Source organism: Amphibalanus amphitrite, unplaced genomic scaffold (assembly GCF_019059575.1).
Source record: "Amphibalanus amphitrite isolate SeventyFive unplaced genomic scaffold, NRLGWU_Aamphi_draft 001682F_arrow, whole genome shotgun sequence".
Lineage (NCBI taxonomy): Eukaryota > Metazoa > Arthropoda > Thecostraca > Balanomorpha > Balanidae > Amphibalanus > Amphibalanus amphitrite.
Genome location: NW_024883175.1, coordinates 20,835 through 40,117, shown reverse-complemented (window position 1 = coordinate 40,117; position 19,283 = coordinate 20,835). Strand labels below are relative to the sequence as shown.

General features: G+C 49.8%; 1 protein-coding gene across 1 annotated transcript; it reads right to left on the bottom strand.

The window, feature by feature from the left end:
- Positions 1 to 855: 855 nt before the first annotated feature.
- Positions 856 to 10,960, bottom strand: LOC122374613. Its single transcript, XM_043353450.1, has 14 exons — positions 10,831 to 10,960; positions 9,987 to 10,106; positions 9,529 to 9,636; positions 8,950 to 9,148; positions 8,513 to 8,656; positions 8,228 to 8,330; positions 7,851 to 8,035; positions 7,213 to 7,471; positions 5,472 to 5,699; positions 4,804 to 5,135; positions 3,103 to 4,743; positions 2,594 to 2,784; positions 1,605 to 1,886; positions 856 to 1,208 (listed from the first exon to the last, which is right to left on the bottom strand). The coding sequence occupies exons 1-14, from the start codon at positions 10,958 to 10,960 to the stop codon at positions 856 to 858; spliced, it is 4,275 nt and encodes a 1,424-aa protein (XP_043209385.1).
- Positions 10,961 to 19,283: the final 8,323 nt, after the last annotated feature.

Genomic DNA, 19,283 nt, shown 5'->3' with positions numbered 1-19,283 from the left:
TTATTTAATGGGAGCTTTCGAAAGCTATGCAGCTTTCTTCGTCAGCCTTGGTACAAAACACTAAAACAGATCCATATAAAATTGAACAGTAACTGTTCAAACATAAAAACTGTCAGCCTTGGTACAAAACACTAAAACAGATCCATATAAAATTGAACAGTAACTGTTCAAACATAAAAACTGTTCAATTTTATATGGATCTGTTTTAGTGTTTTGTACCAAGGCTGACGAAGAAAGCTGCATAGCTTTCGAAAGCTCCCATTAAATAAAGTAATAGCTGGTGTTCAATTATGTCTTCTATAACTATGCAACCGTCCCAGCTAAATAACAACATTTAAAATTACATAAAACGAACTGTGTAATTACAGGAAGTATTTCTTTTGGAACCTCCCTACAGATAGCATAACTTTTGGCGCCACATGTAAAAGACACCGAATATGTGTTTTGGTGCCCTCAAGTGTTTAGCTGTCACGCCTTGGTTCGATCGAGCAAAGGAAAGAAGGCAGCGTTGGACGGTTTTATTTTCAATGAAACACACTGATAAACATGTTTACTCTTGACACGCGTCATCTGGGCTCCCCGGAGCTTATGACTTGGATAGCATATCTTACAACATCGCTAAGCTCCCCAATCAAATCTCCAATCAACAATTTGCTAACACAAAAATACGGGCTGCTTATAGAAGCCTTTGGTCGACACATTCTTAACATTGGACGGACTCGTATGGTCATCCGGTAAGCACGCTACATTGCCCATGCCGAATAGCCTTCATAAATCTCACAGTTCAAATCACCATAGTCCTCCTGCTCAAAATACACAAACCCCCTCTGTCGGGCCCGGTCCCCGCCCAGCCTCTCACAAGGAGAGCGCGTGGGTGTGGTGGGGCCCGCCGTCACCGCCGTTCGCTGGGGGACTGGCCGGCCGGGTCTGTCCGTCCACGCTGTGACGCCTGTCCCTCCCTCCCTGACCTCCCCCGTCGGTACCGGCGGGCCGGACGCTGAACGACACCTGGTAGCGTCGTTTGCCGTCGAGGGGCGCCGTCGGCAGCTCGACGGTGTGCCGCTGGGCGCCGCCGTTCAGCTCGAGACGCAGCGGCCCCACCGGACCCGCGGTGTGCCCGGCCGAGGGTCGGGAGGCGGCTGACTCGATCCGCGGCAGCTGGGTGCGCCCCGGTGACTTCTGCGGGCCCGACTGGCCGGGCTTGTTGACTGTGACGCAGAGCGGGGACATGGGATCAGGAGACTGGCGGGGCGGGCAGGGCACCCTGGGGGATGATATACTGCTACCTTACACCACTGCTACCTCGATAAATACGGACATCAAGGCCGCGTCTTATGTTACGTGCATGCTTATAAACGAAAACATCAACACCACACCGTCCGTAAGGACGCACACTAAAACATTTAGAACTAAAACATCGTAACTGCCGCTCCTCATAACAAATGTGCTGCTACTATGAGAAACGCTTCAGCGACAGTCATCTGTTTTATGTACCCGTAATATATTGCATCGCGTATTTATTTATATACCGACTCACTTGTCTGGTCATGCCACCATGCATCAGTTTCACAGCCTATACTGCACTTACAGCACACTCCCCGCACCTGACTCCCTATTATGGTGACATTTCCCGCAGGGTATATAGGGCAGGCCGCGCGCCGACCGCGCCCCCTCCGCCGCGCCGTGGTACTCACTGTAGGCAGCGCACGGGACGCCCGTGTAGGCGTGAGCCGCGTGGTGGCACCGATACGTGCTCTGATGACAGTTGAGCGCGTCGGTGCCCGTCGAGCCGTGGTGGCGCTGACTGCGCTGTATGCGCGCCAGGTCATCGGCGCGTCGCAGACGACGGGAGGGGCGGGAGGGCGACTGGAGGCGACGCACCTGGTCTGTGGGGTGAGGTCATACGGGATCAAAGGTCATCCGGGGAAGGGATAGTTGCCAGTGGTCGCAATTACTTGATCAAAGGGAACTATTATAACAGCAATAGCTTCCAGGTCCCAAGACGCTGACAAAAAAAAAAAAAAAACAATAGGACTCGAGACGCAGAGGGCCCACCTGACCCGCGGTGTGCCCGGCCGAGGGGTGGGAGGCGGCTGACTCGATCCGCGGCAGCTGGGTGCGCGCCGGTGACTGACACCGCACTGGCCCCATGCTTACTGTTATGAGTACCGAATAGTATGTAAATACCTACATGGTTGAGTCTTTCCGACGCGAATAATACCGAAAGTAACGAGGGTATTCTTTTGCCAACTCCCAGCATTCACTGCATCATTGATATCAAATCGGCACGTGAAGCACCGTACTGGCGCGTGCAGGCGGTCGTGCGTTCTTCTAATCGTTCATAGATGGCGCTAGTATTTAACGCCTGACTGGTTATACTGTCCCGCAGTGCTTCACATGCGAAAATGCCTCAAAAGAGGTGCTCAGTGCTCACTGCTCAGCGCTCAGGCTCAGCGCTTGCTCAACCAACAGAAAGGAAAGCAAGCGCATGATGCCATGATGTCTGGCTGGCTTACTGATGATTAATTATGATGTTACTGGTTTTGGATTTCTCCCATCATCTCGGCTCTCAATTGATGAGGGGTTTACCCACCGTTCAGGTACTGTTCGTAGTCGCGGTAGGTGAGCGGCCCCGTGTACCGCGCCAGCCCCAGTCGGATCACCCCCAGGTTGAAGTTGTCCGACAGCCGCCTCACGAACGCCTCCTCATTGGTCCTGACTGCCCGCATCTGCACCCGCTTCAGCTCCAGCAGGTCCTGGAAAATGCGCTTTTCCGCCTGGAACCTACGGTGGGAAGACACATATTGATCCTCATGTTATCTATCAATGAGTTGGTACTGTATGCTTATAATGCATTTATAAAATTACAAGAATCTGCGATGTGAGCAGCGGACGTTGCGCGAGTGAGTGAACTTATACGAGTGCTGAGCTTGTATGTTCAATAAAGGAGCTTTGCTGAACAGCTTACTATAGCCAATTATGTCATGACTGGGGGTGGACACTTTCGATAAGAGACACAGCGTAAAAAAATATTCCGACCGAACTTATCCCTGTACGAAATTATTCCTGTTACCAAGAGTGACGCTGACGCTCTCGACTGACCTGAGCGGGTTGCCGGTGGCGCGTCCGGGCCAGGGGAGCACCTCTGACCCGGTCCTGTCCTGCTGCGGCCGCCCCAGCTGGGTCAGGTCCCTCTCCAGCGTGCCGACTTTGCCGGCCTGCGCGAACCGCTCCTGATCGGGGGGTTTCCGTCGCCCGCGGCCGGTCCTCCTCACAGTCTGGGAGGGGCCTATGGGAACCGGCAGGCGAGAGCGGTGACCCGAGCGACCCGCGTGGGTCGAGCCCGGGTCACTCCCTGAAGAGGACTCGCTGTTTATATCGCCGTTAGGCTCACCTCCATGGTCACCGTTCTGGTCAGCATCTTGGCTTGTGTTTGAGTTCTGCTCTGTGGCGTTTTCGGAGGGGTTATGGCGATGACGACGACCAACAGAGGGTGATGACTCAGCTTCGGTGGCATTTCCATTGTTCAGACGCTGATTGGTGGAATCAAGAGAATCTTGTTTAGAAGGTGGGTCTTGGGAGCTTTGTTCGGCGTTGGAATCGAAGGATTCTGCCTTGTGGTGATCTATAGATTTATGTTGTCCGTATGAGTCGAGAGAGTCCGTCTTGCGAGGTGAGGTTGAAGGTTTCCCTTTCGACTCTTTTGAAGATGATTTGCTTAGGGACTTAGACGATGGTAACTTGTCAGATTCTTCTTGCGATTTTCTTGATTTGCCTGTATGCCGATCTTTACCTTTATCTGCGGCACCTGATACACTCTTTGTTGTTGTGGATTCTTTGGAGCTTTGCTTTTTCCTTTGCTCGGACCGATGTCCATTGGCTGAAGCTACTTTGTTTTTAGAGAGAGAACCTTTTGCATTATGCCTGTCTTCAGTCCCTTCGTTGATGTCCCCATTTAGATGCTGGTCAGAGGGCTCGTGATCTGCAGGGTTTCGACTTGATTCAGAGTTGGTAGGTGGATTTTCTGCTTGTGTTGGATCTTCAGCCTGTTTCTTTTTACGTCTTTTGGAGGATGTTATTTCTGCTGCATTGGTATCTTTTGCCTTTTTCCGTGGAGATGATTTCGCTTTTGTAGACTGTGCTTCGTCGCCATCTCCAGCATGTTCCAGACTTTCATTTTGATCCTCTTCTTGAGATTCTCCGTCGGGACTGTCCACAAGTTCACCAGAACGCATGCCACTATTCACGCCGTTTTGTAACTGACTTTTGGTCTTACTGTTACTACCATCTTTTGCCACTTCATCACCTCCGTTTGTGTCGTAACTCTCAGTGCGATGCACCTCAGCTGTGGTGGTAATCACCGCTCCTTTGACGTTGGTCTCTCCGCTACTGTCTGCTCTCCGCGGCGGCACGTCTGACACCGAGGCTGCCTCCTCCTCCGCTCGAAGCCTCACGACAAACTCCTCACTGGCGATCCCCGAGTCCATGCGAAGGGAACCCTCCTCGCCGTCTGCGGCAGCGCCGGCCGCGTGCACCACGGCCCCAGCCTTCATCCGCACCAGTCTCTCCTCAGTGGGGCTGAGGCGGCCGCTGACACCCTCCTCGACCACCCGGCGCCGGGACCTGACCCCCTCGAGCTCGTCCTCCGGTCCGGACACCAGTCGGCCGCGCGTCTCGCCGCGGCTCCGCCACACGGTCCGCTCGTCCGGGTCGTCTGAGGAGTCGTAGGACTCTGAGCGGGGCCTGCGGCGCAGCGGGCGGCGGCCGCGGCGCCAGTGGTGGCGCCGGCCGCCCGCCTCCGACCACCAGCGCTCCTCTGCGCGGCTGTGCCGCAGCGCCGACGGCCGCTCGGAGGCCACGCTGCCGCGCCACGAGCCGTCGTCGGACGGGTCGCTAGAGCGGTGCCGCCGCCGCCGCCGGCGATCGGTGCGCCACTCCCAGCCGTCGCCGTCGTCCCGGCGCCGACGCCAGTGGCGGTCGTAGCTGTGCTCGCCGTGCCGCCGCCGGCTGCGGCCGTGGCTGGCTGCCCAGGCGGCACTGTCGCTGCTCAGGTGTCGCCGGTGTCGCCGGCCGCCGTCGCTGCTGTACTCGCCCTCGCTGCTGTACCGTCTCCGCCGGTCGCCCCTGCCGTCCCGCTGTCGGTCACGACTCCAGTCCCGAGCGCGATCACCGCTTCTGTCCCTGCCCCTCCGCTTCCTGTGGTCTCTGCTCCGCTCCCTGCTCCTCTCTCTACTCCGCTCTCTGCTCCTCTCCGTGCTCCTTCCATCACTCCTGTCCCTACTCCGCTCCCTACTTCTATCACGGCTTCTATCTCTACTTCTCTCTCCTCTCTCCCTGCTTCTTTCTCTGCTCCTCTCTGGCGACTTTTCACTCCGTCCTCTTCTGGACTGATCATCACGCTCCTCGTCTTCCGTTTCGTACCTCTCATCAACATACCGCGTATTGTGCTCCCTCCTCAACCTCCGCCTCACTACTTCCACGTTTTGCACGTCATCTTCACTCTCCTCTCGAATTTTCAGGGTGCCCGGATGACGCCGTCGCGCGCTGCTGTCGGTCGGAGGGTCGCTGGGGTCCCGGAACTGTCGAATATGCACCTCCTCGGTCTCGTGGTGATGCCGCTGCCGATGCCTGGACTTGGGCTCATGTCGACGTCCCTTGGAGCTGGAGTCGGGAATATCGAGGCGATCGGTCATCTCCACCTGTGTGTGAAAGGGGTGAGAGTCAGAGATGCCACTGATCTACCGGCGAATGTTCTGCGATCCGGTAAAGTCACACACTTATGAGAGAGGTACACACTTTCGGGAGTTATACGAGAGTTGTACTAGAGTTGTACGGACAAACAGCGAATCGAGCCTCACCAAACGATCAACGATCGCCAAATGTCCGACGGGATGTCAATTACGGCGCGGTTTCAGCGGAGACCGTCGCTCCATTCGACTGTTTGATCGATTATTTGGTGAGTGAGTGATCGGCCTCTGGCTGCATTTGGAGCTGTCGCGTGATGGCGGACAGTCTGACAGGACGCCGCCCCAGCTGCGATTCAACGCACGCGGCCGGAACCGATACACAAACGGATGGAACGGTCGGTGGGGCGGCTGGTCCAGTTGGGATCGTTGAGATTTAGAGCAAAATGATATACCTAAATGCAAGCTAAAAACGATACGTCAGAAAATCGATTTCAGCATTAGAATGAGGAACTGAAGTGCCTATAAGTTGTCTGTAAGTGATCTTCCGGATATCAACATGGGTTAACCCTCGCATGTGTAGGGGGGTCGGATGGACCCCCCCATGGTTTTTCGCGAATAACTCGCGTAAAAAGCGGCCGATCGCGACGAAACTTTCAGTACTCTCACATTGATCAATTTTACACCTACCCTGAAACTTTCATGACCCTGACCCAAATGACCTTTGACCTGTGACCTCTTTTCCGAGACCATGTTTGGCCGGAATCGCGATTCTGCGTATGTCGGCTCGCATTAGCCGCGCGTTTGCAAGCTTTTCGTGGTTTCAAACGTTCAAACATGTGATTTGCTGTTGCTTCCATGCATTAGGGTGGGTGTCAAGGTCACCTGAAGGTCAGGTCAGGTCATTGACCTTTGGTGACCTCGGGTGACCTCGGTTAACTTTTTCGAGCTGTACATGTTTCTAGGCTAGTTTTTGGAGCTGAATTCGAATTTAGCAACCATTTGAACATTTACGAAGTAGTTTTGGTGCCTTCGTAACATGTTACGAAGCTGTCAGAGGCGGTTGACACGTACTACGAATACCCGTCACGACGCCTACTGGTTGACCTGACCTGACCTGACCCGACCTGGTCTGAATGCTTCAAGACATCATCTGTGATCAAAACTAACACGATATTCGTGATCAGCACCCTGAAAACCCCCTTAGCAGCCACACTTTACGACTTTCTAACAGGTCCCGATTTTTCCGACTTTGGGTTATTGACCTGACCTGGAAGGTCGACCAATGACCTAGGACCTTAAAAGTGGGTATCATCGGCTTCCTCTCGTCACGGGCAACACGCTCGTTTTTTCCGCGAAGCTCTAGCTCGATCAGGGGCCAAACGGCAAGGGAGAGGGGGTCCAACCGACCCCCCCCCCCTACACATTAGAAGCTGGCAAACGCCGCACACATGCGAGGGTTAAATCGCTTAGGGCGCGTAGCCGTCAGGCTCAATGGGCTAAATCGCACCGTTCTTCATCCACCGACCTGCACGCCCATGTGTTCCGTGCTGCGACGGTCGGTCTGCATCCCGCCCTCGGTGACGTCACTGGCGGCGCGTGTGACGTCACCGGGGGACGGCGGTATGACTCCGACGGGCGCCGGTAGCGGCGAGCTGGCGGCGGTGGTGATCTCGGAGCGTCTCTGGGTGCCCGGAACGGACACAGACTCGTCTCCGGAGAGGTGCAGGTAGGTGTCCGGGGTGACCACGAACGCCCGACCCGTCTGCCCCTCCGGCAGGGCGCCGCTGCTTGGAGGGCAGAGACGGTTAGTTAGTTAGTAAGTTAGCTAGCTAGTTTGGTGGTTAGGAGGATTCGGTTAGACAGCGAGTGATATTTACTTGGTATATACGTCTACAATACTTGCATAAAATGCGTGCATGTAATTGTAAATGCAAGCATTTGGTGTATTGCATTGTTGCGATGATCACCATCATCAAACGATTGCCAAGCATTCTATTGCATTTATTTTTATGGTGATTGTTTTTCACTTTCGGTGTAAAATGGTGAGGAAAATCGAAAAAATAGACACAATCGTTTCACTCCGTTTCGTTTCCGCGCACCCGTGCCGATGCGTCACTCTTCTCTATATTCCTTTGCTCGTCCCTCCCCTCGTCCGTCACTCACTGTTGCAGCGCCTTGACGAGCGAGCTCTGGTCTGTCAGCGTGCTGGCCGGCGCACCTCCGTGTAGCTGCAGGTACTTGGCGCAGCTCTGGTTACCCCGGTACAGAGCCGAGTCCAGCGGCGTCATCAGCTGGCCCTTGCTGGAGCGCATGATGGGGTTGACGTGCGCGTGAAGGTCCATCAGAACCTGTGAAGAGGAAACGACGGGCTGTTGACGTCCGAGGACTGACTTTGATGTTGGAACCGACGACACCCCAGTGCAGTATACACAACTGTTATGGCAGAATCAGCTTATAACACGATTGACCTGCTCACCTTCCATTTCCAAGCATTAATTTCGAAGAGAAGAACTTGTGTGTAGTACCGATTACGCTCTCACCTTGCACATTTCGATATTGTTTGTAATGGCGGCTGTGTGCAGGGGACATCTGCCGTCGTTATTCGGCTGGTTTACCGCTTCCGGGCGCTGCTGTAACAGCCACCTGCGGCAAACGGTGGACGTCAGTCACTAAAAAGGAATGCTGACTTTTTACGGTTATACCGCGTTTATCCAAACTTGATTTTACAGTTGAAACCGTTTATCTAAACTAAGAACTTGGCATACGTTTCTTCCGAACAATTTACATATCTTCAGTAAGCTCCAAGTGTTCCTCATTCTCCTTACCTGACGAGTTCCTTCCTGCCCGACTGGACTGCCTCATGCAGTGGCTGGTCGCCCTTCACATTTCGGATCCACAGGTTGGCCCGGTGACGACCCAGCAGCTTCACCGTCTCAATCTGACCCTTGGCGGCCCCGCAGTGCGCCGGTCTGCACAGCGTGAGGGGATAATGGTCACGGTTGTTATACAAACCACTTGGACTATGCAATTCCTTATTTATTCAGAATGTGACGCGCGCGTATTTATAAGCATAACTTTAGTGAGATCCGTACTGAAACCGACGTTCGATTTCTATGCCCATGTGTCTGTCTCAGCCCTTACCAAATGACCATTGATCACTGATCAGTCCTCAGATGTGTTCTCTCCAGCCCCTCTGTCACTCACGTGCGCCCCTTGCGGTCCTGCCGGTTGGGCTCTGCCCCGCTCCCCCTCTGTCACTCACGTGCGCCCCTTGCGGTCCTGCCGGTTGGGCTCGGCGCCGCTCTTGAGCAGCAGCTCGGTGCAGTCGGCGTGGCCCAGAGTGACGGCGTAGAAGAGCGGCGTGCAGCCGTTACCGTCGATGACGTCTACGTCGGCGCCGCACAGCGAGATCAGCGTGTCGATGCAGTCGGTGTGACCGCGGCTGGCCGCGCAGTGCAGCGCTGTCAATAGAGCGAGGTCAAGGCAGGTCAGGACGGGTCAGGAGAGAGGACAGAGGTCAACTGTGTCAGAGCGGTCAGAGCCAAAGGCAGTCACTCGGGTCATAATTATGTAGCACTTGGCAGGTTTAACGAAAACAAAAACTGCGGGTTGTTCTTCTGCACTTCGCCCTCTGTCTTTTCTTACAGATTATCCCGTCCCTTTTTTCTAGTAATTCCTTGCTTTCTCACTGTGAACCCCGTCCTTTTTCACCATTGAACCCGTCCTTCTAGCCGGAGCTTCGTCGTCTCTAACCGGTGAGGTCGTCCTGTATTACCGGCAACCCCATTCTTTCTGAACAGCAGCCCCGTCCTTTCTCACCGTTAAACCCGCCCTTTCTCACCAGTGAGTCCATCCTTGTCCCCTGCCGACACGCTGGCGCCGCTGTTGACCAGTGTGACCAGAGCATCGGCGCTGCCCGAGGCGCAGTACGTCTTGGACGGACGCGTTTCTGCAGAAAGAAGCAATCGGGCTGCATGTCAGGATGGAGTTTGGTAAGGGTGATGGAATTGTAGCTCCGGATAAAATGGTTTTACTAAATAATTACAGCAACTCTAGCTATTTCGCTATCCCGCATTCTGCAAGTCATTCTACTAAACTAACTGAGCTATTCGAATTCTGCAAAGCTCTCCCATAGCAGCGAAGCTGTCCTCAACTGTCTCATCAACCATGTTGTCTCGCCACGACTGTCAAAACCCTCCAAGTGAAAATGCTTATTCGTCCCCTTTTCTTCCATCATCACTAAATTCAAATGTAAAAGTCATTCTACCATTCAGCACTATTCCGAGCCCGCCCACTGACCTGCGGACGCCGCCCAGAGCAGTGGCTGTCGTCCATCCTGATCTGTGACCGTAACGTCCACTCCAGCGTCCACCAGTTTCTTTAGCGCCGCCAGTCCCACGCGCACGTCCGTGGCCATCTCTGTCCAGAGCAGAGGTCACGGGAAACGGTTGTTATAGGGAGAATAGGAGTTCAGTTGAACTTAGGGGGAAACACACACAAAAAGAACATATTGACGCATTGGTAGATTCAGCTCAGTAGTTTGTCAAGCAAAAGGCATGAAATAGGCCGACGGCCTCTCCATCCTGTCTTCGCCGCGCATGCTGTGTGTAATGAGGATACTGAATGATGCTGTGCCGCATTACATTTGAGCGCTGCGGCACAGTCTACCATCCCAGTAGACGTCGGCGGAAGCCTGTTGTGCCGTAGCCGTGCAAACTGCAAGACCACTCGTCGTTAGCATCACAATAAAGGGTTGAATACATACAGAATTAATGTCTTTGTGATGTTCACGAACTGTTATTTGGCTACTCGTGACAAGTGCCATTTGAATTATGCTATCCAGTGATGGTTTGTTTGCATGCAAATCTGAAGAGTACCTTTGCTCTCATAGCTGTATTTATACCCAGCACGCTGGCATTAACACTCTAATCGCATTAGCAAACATGGCTGGTTCACCAGAATTAAATGACGGGTATGCAAAAGTAATATGATTCTCCTAGCATGAAGTCGCGCATGACAATGCTCTGGTCCTCCTACTCCTCATGACATTTTTTCATGAATAAATTACATCAGTGATTTAGTACCAGTTTATGCACCATTCAGCCTATACAAAAATGTTATGCATTACACAGCTATATTTTACCGGAGTTGGGTCCACACATCTGTGCTGCGTAGTGGACCGGGTAGGCTCCGTGGATGTCTGGGGTTGACGGGTTGGCCCCTGCCTCCAGCAGAACGTCCAGGATCTCCAGCTCTCCGCACACTGTCAACATGAACCATGGGGATGGGCGAACAATAACCTCCAGGATCTCCAGCTATACACACTGCAGACAGACAAAACATGTGGACGGGTGAACAATAACTTCCAGGATCTCCAGCTCTCTACACACTGCAGACAGACAAAACATGTGGACGGGTGAACAATAACGTCCAGGATCTCCAGCTCTCCGCACACTGTCAACATGAACCATGGGGACGGGCGAACAATAACTTCCAGGATCTCCAGCTCTCTACACACTGCAGACAGACAAAACGTGGACGGGTGAACAATACGAGGGGGTATCGAAAAGTTCTGATCATCACCACGAATGAGATGTGATAGAAATTTGATTTTTTTACATGATGTTCATTACTCCTTTACAAGTCACCACACACGATCGAAAACTTATTGCATCGCGTCTTGAGCTGCCTCAGGCGGTCATTGTAGGACCTTCGCACTGTCCCGTAAATCACTGCTCCACCTCATCAATGACGTCATTTCTGTCCTTAAATCACCGGCCATACTGTGGATTCTTCATCTCCCGTAACAATCAAGAGTCAGTTAATACCCGGTCAGGTGAATTTCTTAGATGCGGTAGGATTTAATGTCCACATCATGTTCTTTCTTCAATCGCAGCTCAGGACGAATGGGCGGGAGCGCTGTCGGTGCGGATAAAACATCTTTCTTTGGCTTTTTTTGCGGCGATTCTGCTTGAGGCCATCTCGCAACTTCTTCAAAAGTGTGCAGTGCTGCTTGCTTATCATTATCCGACCATCATCAAGACAGTCGGTAATGACTATCCTACGCCAGATCCAAAACACTGATAGCATTGACCTTCCATATCGGCTTCTGCATCTTCGCCTTTTAAGAAGGACAGATGTGCTGTGCTTAAATTTCTTGATCATCTTTTTGTCTCTGGATCATGCACATAGACCCAGCATTCGTCACAAGTCATCAAATTATCGAAGATGTCTTCAATTTCCTAAAAAAGGCCTAGTTTTGATTTCGAAGGGCCAAGACGCATTTTTCTCTTGAACAAAGTAGGCACACGAACTTCTAAGCGGGCTGACTCCTTTATCGTCTGTAGTTATTCGCTGATAATATTTTCAGGCACTGCCAGCATTGAGACCTTTCTGTTGCAAAATCATCTGAAAGGTCACACGACGATCTGTAAGGATGAGGTCCTCCACTTCCTTCACAGTCACCACCTTGTCAGTCACTGGTAGCCACTCACTTCTTGACTCCCCTGCAAGGGCCATGCAACCAAGTTGAAAATTATTTCTTCGGTTTCGGTAAGTGCATGAGATGGGCTTTCCTCGCCATAAACTGATTTTACGTTCTTGATGTATTTTCTCAGTGTGATACCGTTTCAAATCCATTAGTTGGATGACGGTTCGGTCCTCAATGGGCCCAATACTCATCTTTTTTGCTTCTAAGTCTCTCCTACATTAGATAAAACCACTTCTCAGGATTCTCTTTGCGGTAGCATTGTTCTTAAGAGCCAAATATAATACCAACCAAAAATCATCAAGATCGGTCTACATCTTCTAGGTGATGATCATAACTTTCCGATACCCCCTCGTAACGTCCAGGATCTCCAGCTCTCTACACACTGTCATCATGAACCATGGGGACGGGTAAACAATTGGAATTACATTTACATGACACTTAGCAAGGTGAGCTCTCCATACTCTGCCGACAGACAAACCATGGGGACGGATGAACGCTGCAGCTTTCGGGCACAAGAAGGGTGGATTTAACAACAGGCTAAGTATTATGCACTTGATTTCGACGTATGTAGAGTCAAAGATAGTCATAGTTCAATGGATAAATATGCAGGGGCCGATGCAATGCGTTTTTATATATCATGCCGGAGAGGCAAGAATGGCAAGTTCAATGCCTTATAGACCACGTATAGGTAGGCAGTATACTAATTAAGGAATGCCTGAGTGATACTGATAGCACAAAGGAAGGAATGAAGGAAAGACATGCTTGAATCATACGTTAGGTACTCCCTCTAGTCGTTCCAGGTCAACATACGGTATCAGGTATGTCATTTTTTTATATTTCACTATCTTAACGTCATCTCTGAAGTCTCAACACCATCATCTTTTCTAGGAACTTCCATGAATGTCTGAGTTACAGCATCGTGTTTTGTGTCATTTGATTTCGCTGATAAAGAATTTAGTGAATCACATTACCAATTTGTGAAGTTATGCGGCGTTATACAGTCGTGTGGCGATCTAACGTGCCAATGGCATGACTCTTTGCACCGCAAGTCTCCCTGGTGACATTTATCAAAGCTGCATGCCTCTATTGCTGCACAGGGGTCGAAGCTCTTAGCCACTCTATGAGTGTCCCATGAGTAGACCTGCAGTGACGGTCCCACGCCAACACAAAACGTGAGACCCAGACAGTCAAGGTCATGAAAACAATTACAGCAGGTCGATACATGCCCCGCTCGGTCAGTCAGCCAAGGTCAGAAGTCTGGCGGCGTCATCGCACGCTCTTGAGGTAAAAAATGTCTGCCGCTTGCAGATACACATTCTTTTGATAGTGAATACCCAAACTGAAATAGGTACGAACTCATCGTTTGCATGCAAAGGTTCATTGCACCATTAGACTTCAGCGTTCCTTAGACACGCAGTGGCTGGTCGAGTTAGCACTGAACACCTCATTGCCTTTATGTCTGTGAACTGCGACTGTGATTTGGCCCGAACACGAGACTGACACGAGTTCAAGGTCACCGCGTGTGTGGAAAATGGGTGATAGCCGCCGCCAAAGGTTAATAGTCGCTGGTTCGAAGTTACAGTCGTCACGTTTCGACTCTCGAAAACGACGCGGTGATGTGACCAAAGTTGATCTGAATTTCTGAAACCAGTAGTATTCTCTCATGGAAACACGAGTAAAATGAATTTGCGTGCCATAAAACAGGTAGCTATGTGTGCAAGGAATGAAGGAAGACATTAAAAATGTTCCAAATTTTGTGCAGGTGTTTCAATTTCAATTGAGCAAGAATACTGATCACTAAAACTTCGCATCATGGACTGCTAATTAAAATGTCTCCAGCGTAGATCCCCGATATAACCGGCCCCGTCAATATAGTGCGCCGCTCCAATGACAGGAGGTCATAAGGTCGACCGGACAGCTGATTATTGGGTCCCCGGGCGAGGGTCAGACACCACGGCCATCAGACGCTGCGTGAGACGTATCCGACGCGGCTAATTGCTTTTCCCTGTGTGGCGCAGCGGTCTGTCACAGAGGAGACATTTCTGAAGGCTGCAATTGAAAACACGTCAATGTCATACCTAAGCCTTTCCAATGCCCGTTAATTTATGCCCACCTATAGCCATGCAATCTGTTGCATAGCAACACTGGTATAATTTGACCTAAATCGTATATGCGCTCTGAAATATTGTATTGAGAAGTTGCATGCAAATTATAAGGACTCTCCTCAAGCACAAGGCAACGTCATTGCATGCAGGACGCAGGTGCTTGCTGAAAACGATGATAATATAGCTATAGGCATCGTAATTGAACGTCTCCGCTATAAACGACTTATAAATGTATAATACCCTAGGAAGAGGCTGCTACAGCACTATGATTCCGACACGCAGTCTTTGTTCACGCCAGGCCCCACGGTGCTGTACTCAATGTCCAGATTACACGATACCCTGATTACTGAGATACCAGTTCATAACAGAAGTCAATTGCAATGTTATCCACGTCGTAATTCCTTGTAGTGCATGATATCGAAATTATCAAAATGTGACGCAGGCCAACTCAGTGCACCAAAGGGACAAACGTAACAGTGTGGACCTATTTGATGCTAACGCTGACTCAAATCACAGTAACTACTGTAAATCACAGTAGCGCACTGAACTGGACCGGAATTGGATGTGGTATACCAGTGGCCCAATGACCACTGACTTTCCCCATCTCCCAACGTTGGCCAGCGGACAGTTTTATAATCACTGGTGGCCCAGTGTACAGAGGTCTCATTCTCTCATCAGGGACACGTCGAATCAGGGTATATAGAACAACGGGTACACCAACGACGCGGAAAGCGCCCATTTTACCTGGATGAGTTACATGGTATATAGGTGATATATTTTTTGAATATGGAAAAAATAGAGTATTCTATTCTGACGAGTAAAGCCAAATTCATATAGCAGGTATTTTTAACCCGCGCCCCACTGGGGTCTGTGTATAACACGCCCTACTGGGGGGGGGGGGGGGGCTATTCATAGCCCCCCTCCTAACTCCGAAACTACTGGGCCGATCGTCAAAATTCAAACGGCGTCTGATAGCCCCGGAAAAACTGTCGAGCGAAACCTAATTTCATTGACCTCGAGGTCACCGATGACGTCACAGGTCAGGTCAAAGTAAAAATTATTAGCACTTTGGCTTGTTCACATTTTGGGCTCTGGCCGCCGTCTTACAAGTCAGATCAGGCTCATTTTTGGTTTCCACACTCGTGAACAGATACTCTAGATACCTTGAGGGTACCAAACTTGTACCTTGATTTTCAGGTCAGGGTCAGGTCATCACAGGTCACGAAAATATTATATTATGCGTCGGTCACGTGACACATGTTTTATGGTCCATTTAGGCCATAGATTTCGAATTTGATGTCGTCTGTGTCATTCGAGGTCATTTTGAGTCGAATTTAGCTTAGGTCAGGTCACTTTCAGGTCAAAAAAGGTCAAATTTCAAAGTTGAAATTTTTCAACAAAAAACATGTCTATCGGATGCAGTTTGAGCTCAGGAACACGATGGTGCCATTTATATTGGTGTACAGTAGGTCTACTAAAAAAGTCCCCCGCTCCAGAGGCGGCCGGCCGGCCGAACCCCCGGATTCCAGCCCCGACTCTATTGCGCAGGCCGCGGCAGCGACACGGGTCAGGTCGCGGCGCCCGGCGAGTGGGTCAGTTGGCGGCGGCCGGCCGTGGAGTGAGGACGCAGTGTGTGGGGCGCAGAGATGCCGCTGTGCAGAGGAGGGGAAGATAATGACTCTGCACGATGCCTGAAATGATGCCTTTGTGATCTAAATCAAACACCTGCAGTGCATATCCTCCCTTGCCTCATTCCTATTTTATCATAATCCTTCAATAATCTGTAATGGCCATTCAGCGCAAGCAAGCAAACAAAACAACCCGTTTAGCGGCGACAGCATCTCGGATAAAAAAGCGGCAGTGATGATTAGAATAGACTTAGCGCGAGGGCAAATCGAGGGGTATAACTATATGTATCACATACCGAGTATTTTATTCCTATCTAGCGAATTAAGATTGGAGATCTTGTCTAACAAGTCAGCGGCCGTTCTAGACACAGAATAATGCTTTGTTTTCGGTCACATCATTATCTGCAATAATTCGAAGCGAGGTTTACCCTCGCTGGCCGAGAAGAAGGGGTGGATGCCTTCACCATGCATTTTTTTGCGGTAGCTCAAAGCACACTGATGATAGAAGGCTGACATTTCACATGCCTTACATTTCAATCAAGCCGGATCACTTGACATCAACCACGTTTTCAGGTCAGATCACTTAACTATGTCTTAGGTAAACCTCTGAACGGTTGTCGGTTATAAAATGATGCAATCCGCAATGCACTTAGTGTCGTATAAGCATAATGGGGAATTATGGAAGCTGTTAATGTGGCGTCGGAAATAATCTGAAACTATACCTCAAGCACATGAAATCGTGACTTCATACATTCTTGGCAAGGTCTAATGCTTCACTTTTGCATTGTTCACCTTGCGTGACGTCATTTATGACGTCACTTGTGTCATAGGAGTGTTTCGTCAATAACTCCCGATCAAAATGAGCTAGCCAGTCTGGACAGCCATCAATGGACTTTGCAAGACTTGTCGAATCAAATGTTATGCAACATGTCCTCCTTTCAACAGCTTCGTGACCTGCGCTGCCCTAACATGACATTGACCTGAGGTAAACAAAACATCCTAACTTGCTTCACGTAAAAAAAAAAACAAATCGACGCATCTGAGAATAGAAAACACGATTGTATTGAAATGACGATAATGCGTTTAGTTATTTACCAAGAACCTATCAAATGCCTTGGGGCCCTTGACCTGCCCTAAGAGGTCACTGATATTTTAAAATGGGGTGCCAGTCGCTACGTCACGTAACAACGGAAGCGCTCGTTTTTTTCCGCGAGGCTCTAGCAGCTAGCTCAATTATAGGAGCTAAACATGGGGTCGGGGAATCGCTCCCTTCTCACTCACTATTTGGCCGGGATAGTGTTTGCAATTATTGTTAAAATCTAGCATTTTGATATTTCAAATGACCCATTTTTTCCCGCCCAAGTCTTTCAATTCAAGGTCATAACATCAGGTTACGTCAAGTGACCTTACCTCAAGGAAAGTTCCTGTGCTCATCATATTTACCAATATATATCTCATGATATCTACCAATACGACTATAACCAATATTAGTCGGTAAATACACCGACTAACCGATCGCTTCAGAACTTTCAGCGATTTTAATGGGCAACAGTATATGTATTTGAAACGTTTACTTTGCAAGTTTGACATTGTTGACAGGCCGGGTCAACTCAAGTCAATGGGAGAAAATTGAACTGCGCTTTTTTGGACGGAACTATACTCTGAAAACATGTGGTGCTTGATGAGATACAATACTGAATGAGAAAATTGTTTGTTTTGTTGGGGGCCATCTTTTTCGGTCTGAAAAGGCCCTTGCAGAGCTATGACGTAACTATGCTGTGGTGTAGTAATTGGGTTGTGCGAGCCAGCGACGGTGACCTGCGGAAGCGAGACTGTTCCCCGTGGGACGATTGCCCTGTCGGGACGGTCCAGCCGTCTCCCAAACGGTCACCCGAAGAGGATTATGTGTCCTGGAATGGATCCGACATCAACTACAGGTTGGCTGGTGGGGTGACCTCCAGTCCAGAGAGGGAAGCATGAAGACTATGTAGGGGCGATGCGGATTGGTTTTTCCTGAGGATAGCGAATAGCGATGACGGAAGGAATCTAGCACCCTTGAACCTTCCTTATACTGAATGTATCTCAGGCTGCGTTCCTAAAAATCTTCTAAGCGTTTTTATTTCTCGACATCGTGAAGGTGTCATTAACAAAAATATGAAATTCGGGAGGCTAAATTAAATATAGAAAATGTGGCCAACAGAACATTATCAGTTGCGTTCAACATAACCGCAAGCATGTTCACACACCCAGCTTACATATGAGCCATGTAATAATTATTTTTGATAGACATGCTTAGTTATGAAATCATCTGAAGTGATTGTAAAGTTCCACGATACGGATCTAATATCCTGCTATGCTATGACCATTTCTGGTCAGGTCATGTCTTTGAACATAGGCCAAATTTTTCAAATGACCTTTAAAGATAAACTTGCGATTCATTCGAAGCGTTTTGATAAGAGGAACGAAGAGGCTGGTAAAATTAATTTCATGCAAGTTTTAAGCTAAAAACTTTAAAGTGTTTGTGGAAAAGCAATTGGTTTTCTCATAATACCGATGGTGGCAGTTGTTGTTATTTACATGCTAAGCCGTTGACCCTAATTCAATCTGACAATATTATTCAGATTTCAGACATAGCGGTAAACGAGCTGATTGTTGTGTTAGGTTAGGCTCTTCGGTCGATTTCAGAGTGGGAAGGATGATAGGAATTAGGAGGAGACAGGGGGCCTGGGCGGGAGGCGTATTCGCCAATTGTGTTACACGAATCGGCCGACCAATAGCGTGCCTCTTGAGTGACGACTGACGTCAGCGTGGCGTCATACGTTCGATCCTCGCCCTTTGGTGGCGTCTATTGAAGCTAGGTTTTAAATTAACGACATTTAATCTTCCTGGAGTATGTTGTCGCCGTGGCGAAGTGGTTATAGTATCTGACTGGCGTTTCAGAGGCAGGTGGTTCGAATCCACTCGGCGACTTCAATTTTCGTGTCATCTGTCATTGTGCGTTTTTTTATACATTTGCAACGGCGTGCACCTAAGAAATCAGACGTAGGCATTCTTCTTATGAATATGTTGCATAAGATAAATATTTGCAGTCCAACCGATTGGTTCGGTTTCGGTATTTTCCAATGGTCTTTGTTTGTATTTGGTTTGGTATCGGTTTCTGATTTTCTGTGATTGACATCACTAATGCTTAGTGCATACTATGCGAACGTAGCGAATGGAAAGACAAATGGTGCTGGGCGATGGCCATTGATCAATATTTCTCACTGCCAATGGGTGATAGCACGCAGCATATGACAGGGGCGGCGGCCGCCGGCGCTGACCTTTTGAAAGTAGGTGGGCACTTGGCAAGGTAAAGTACCTAAAAGTAGCGAAA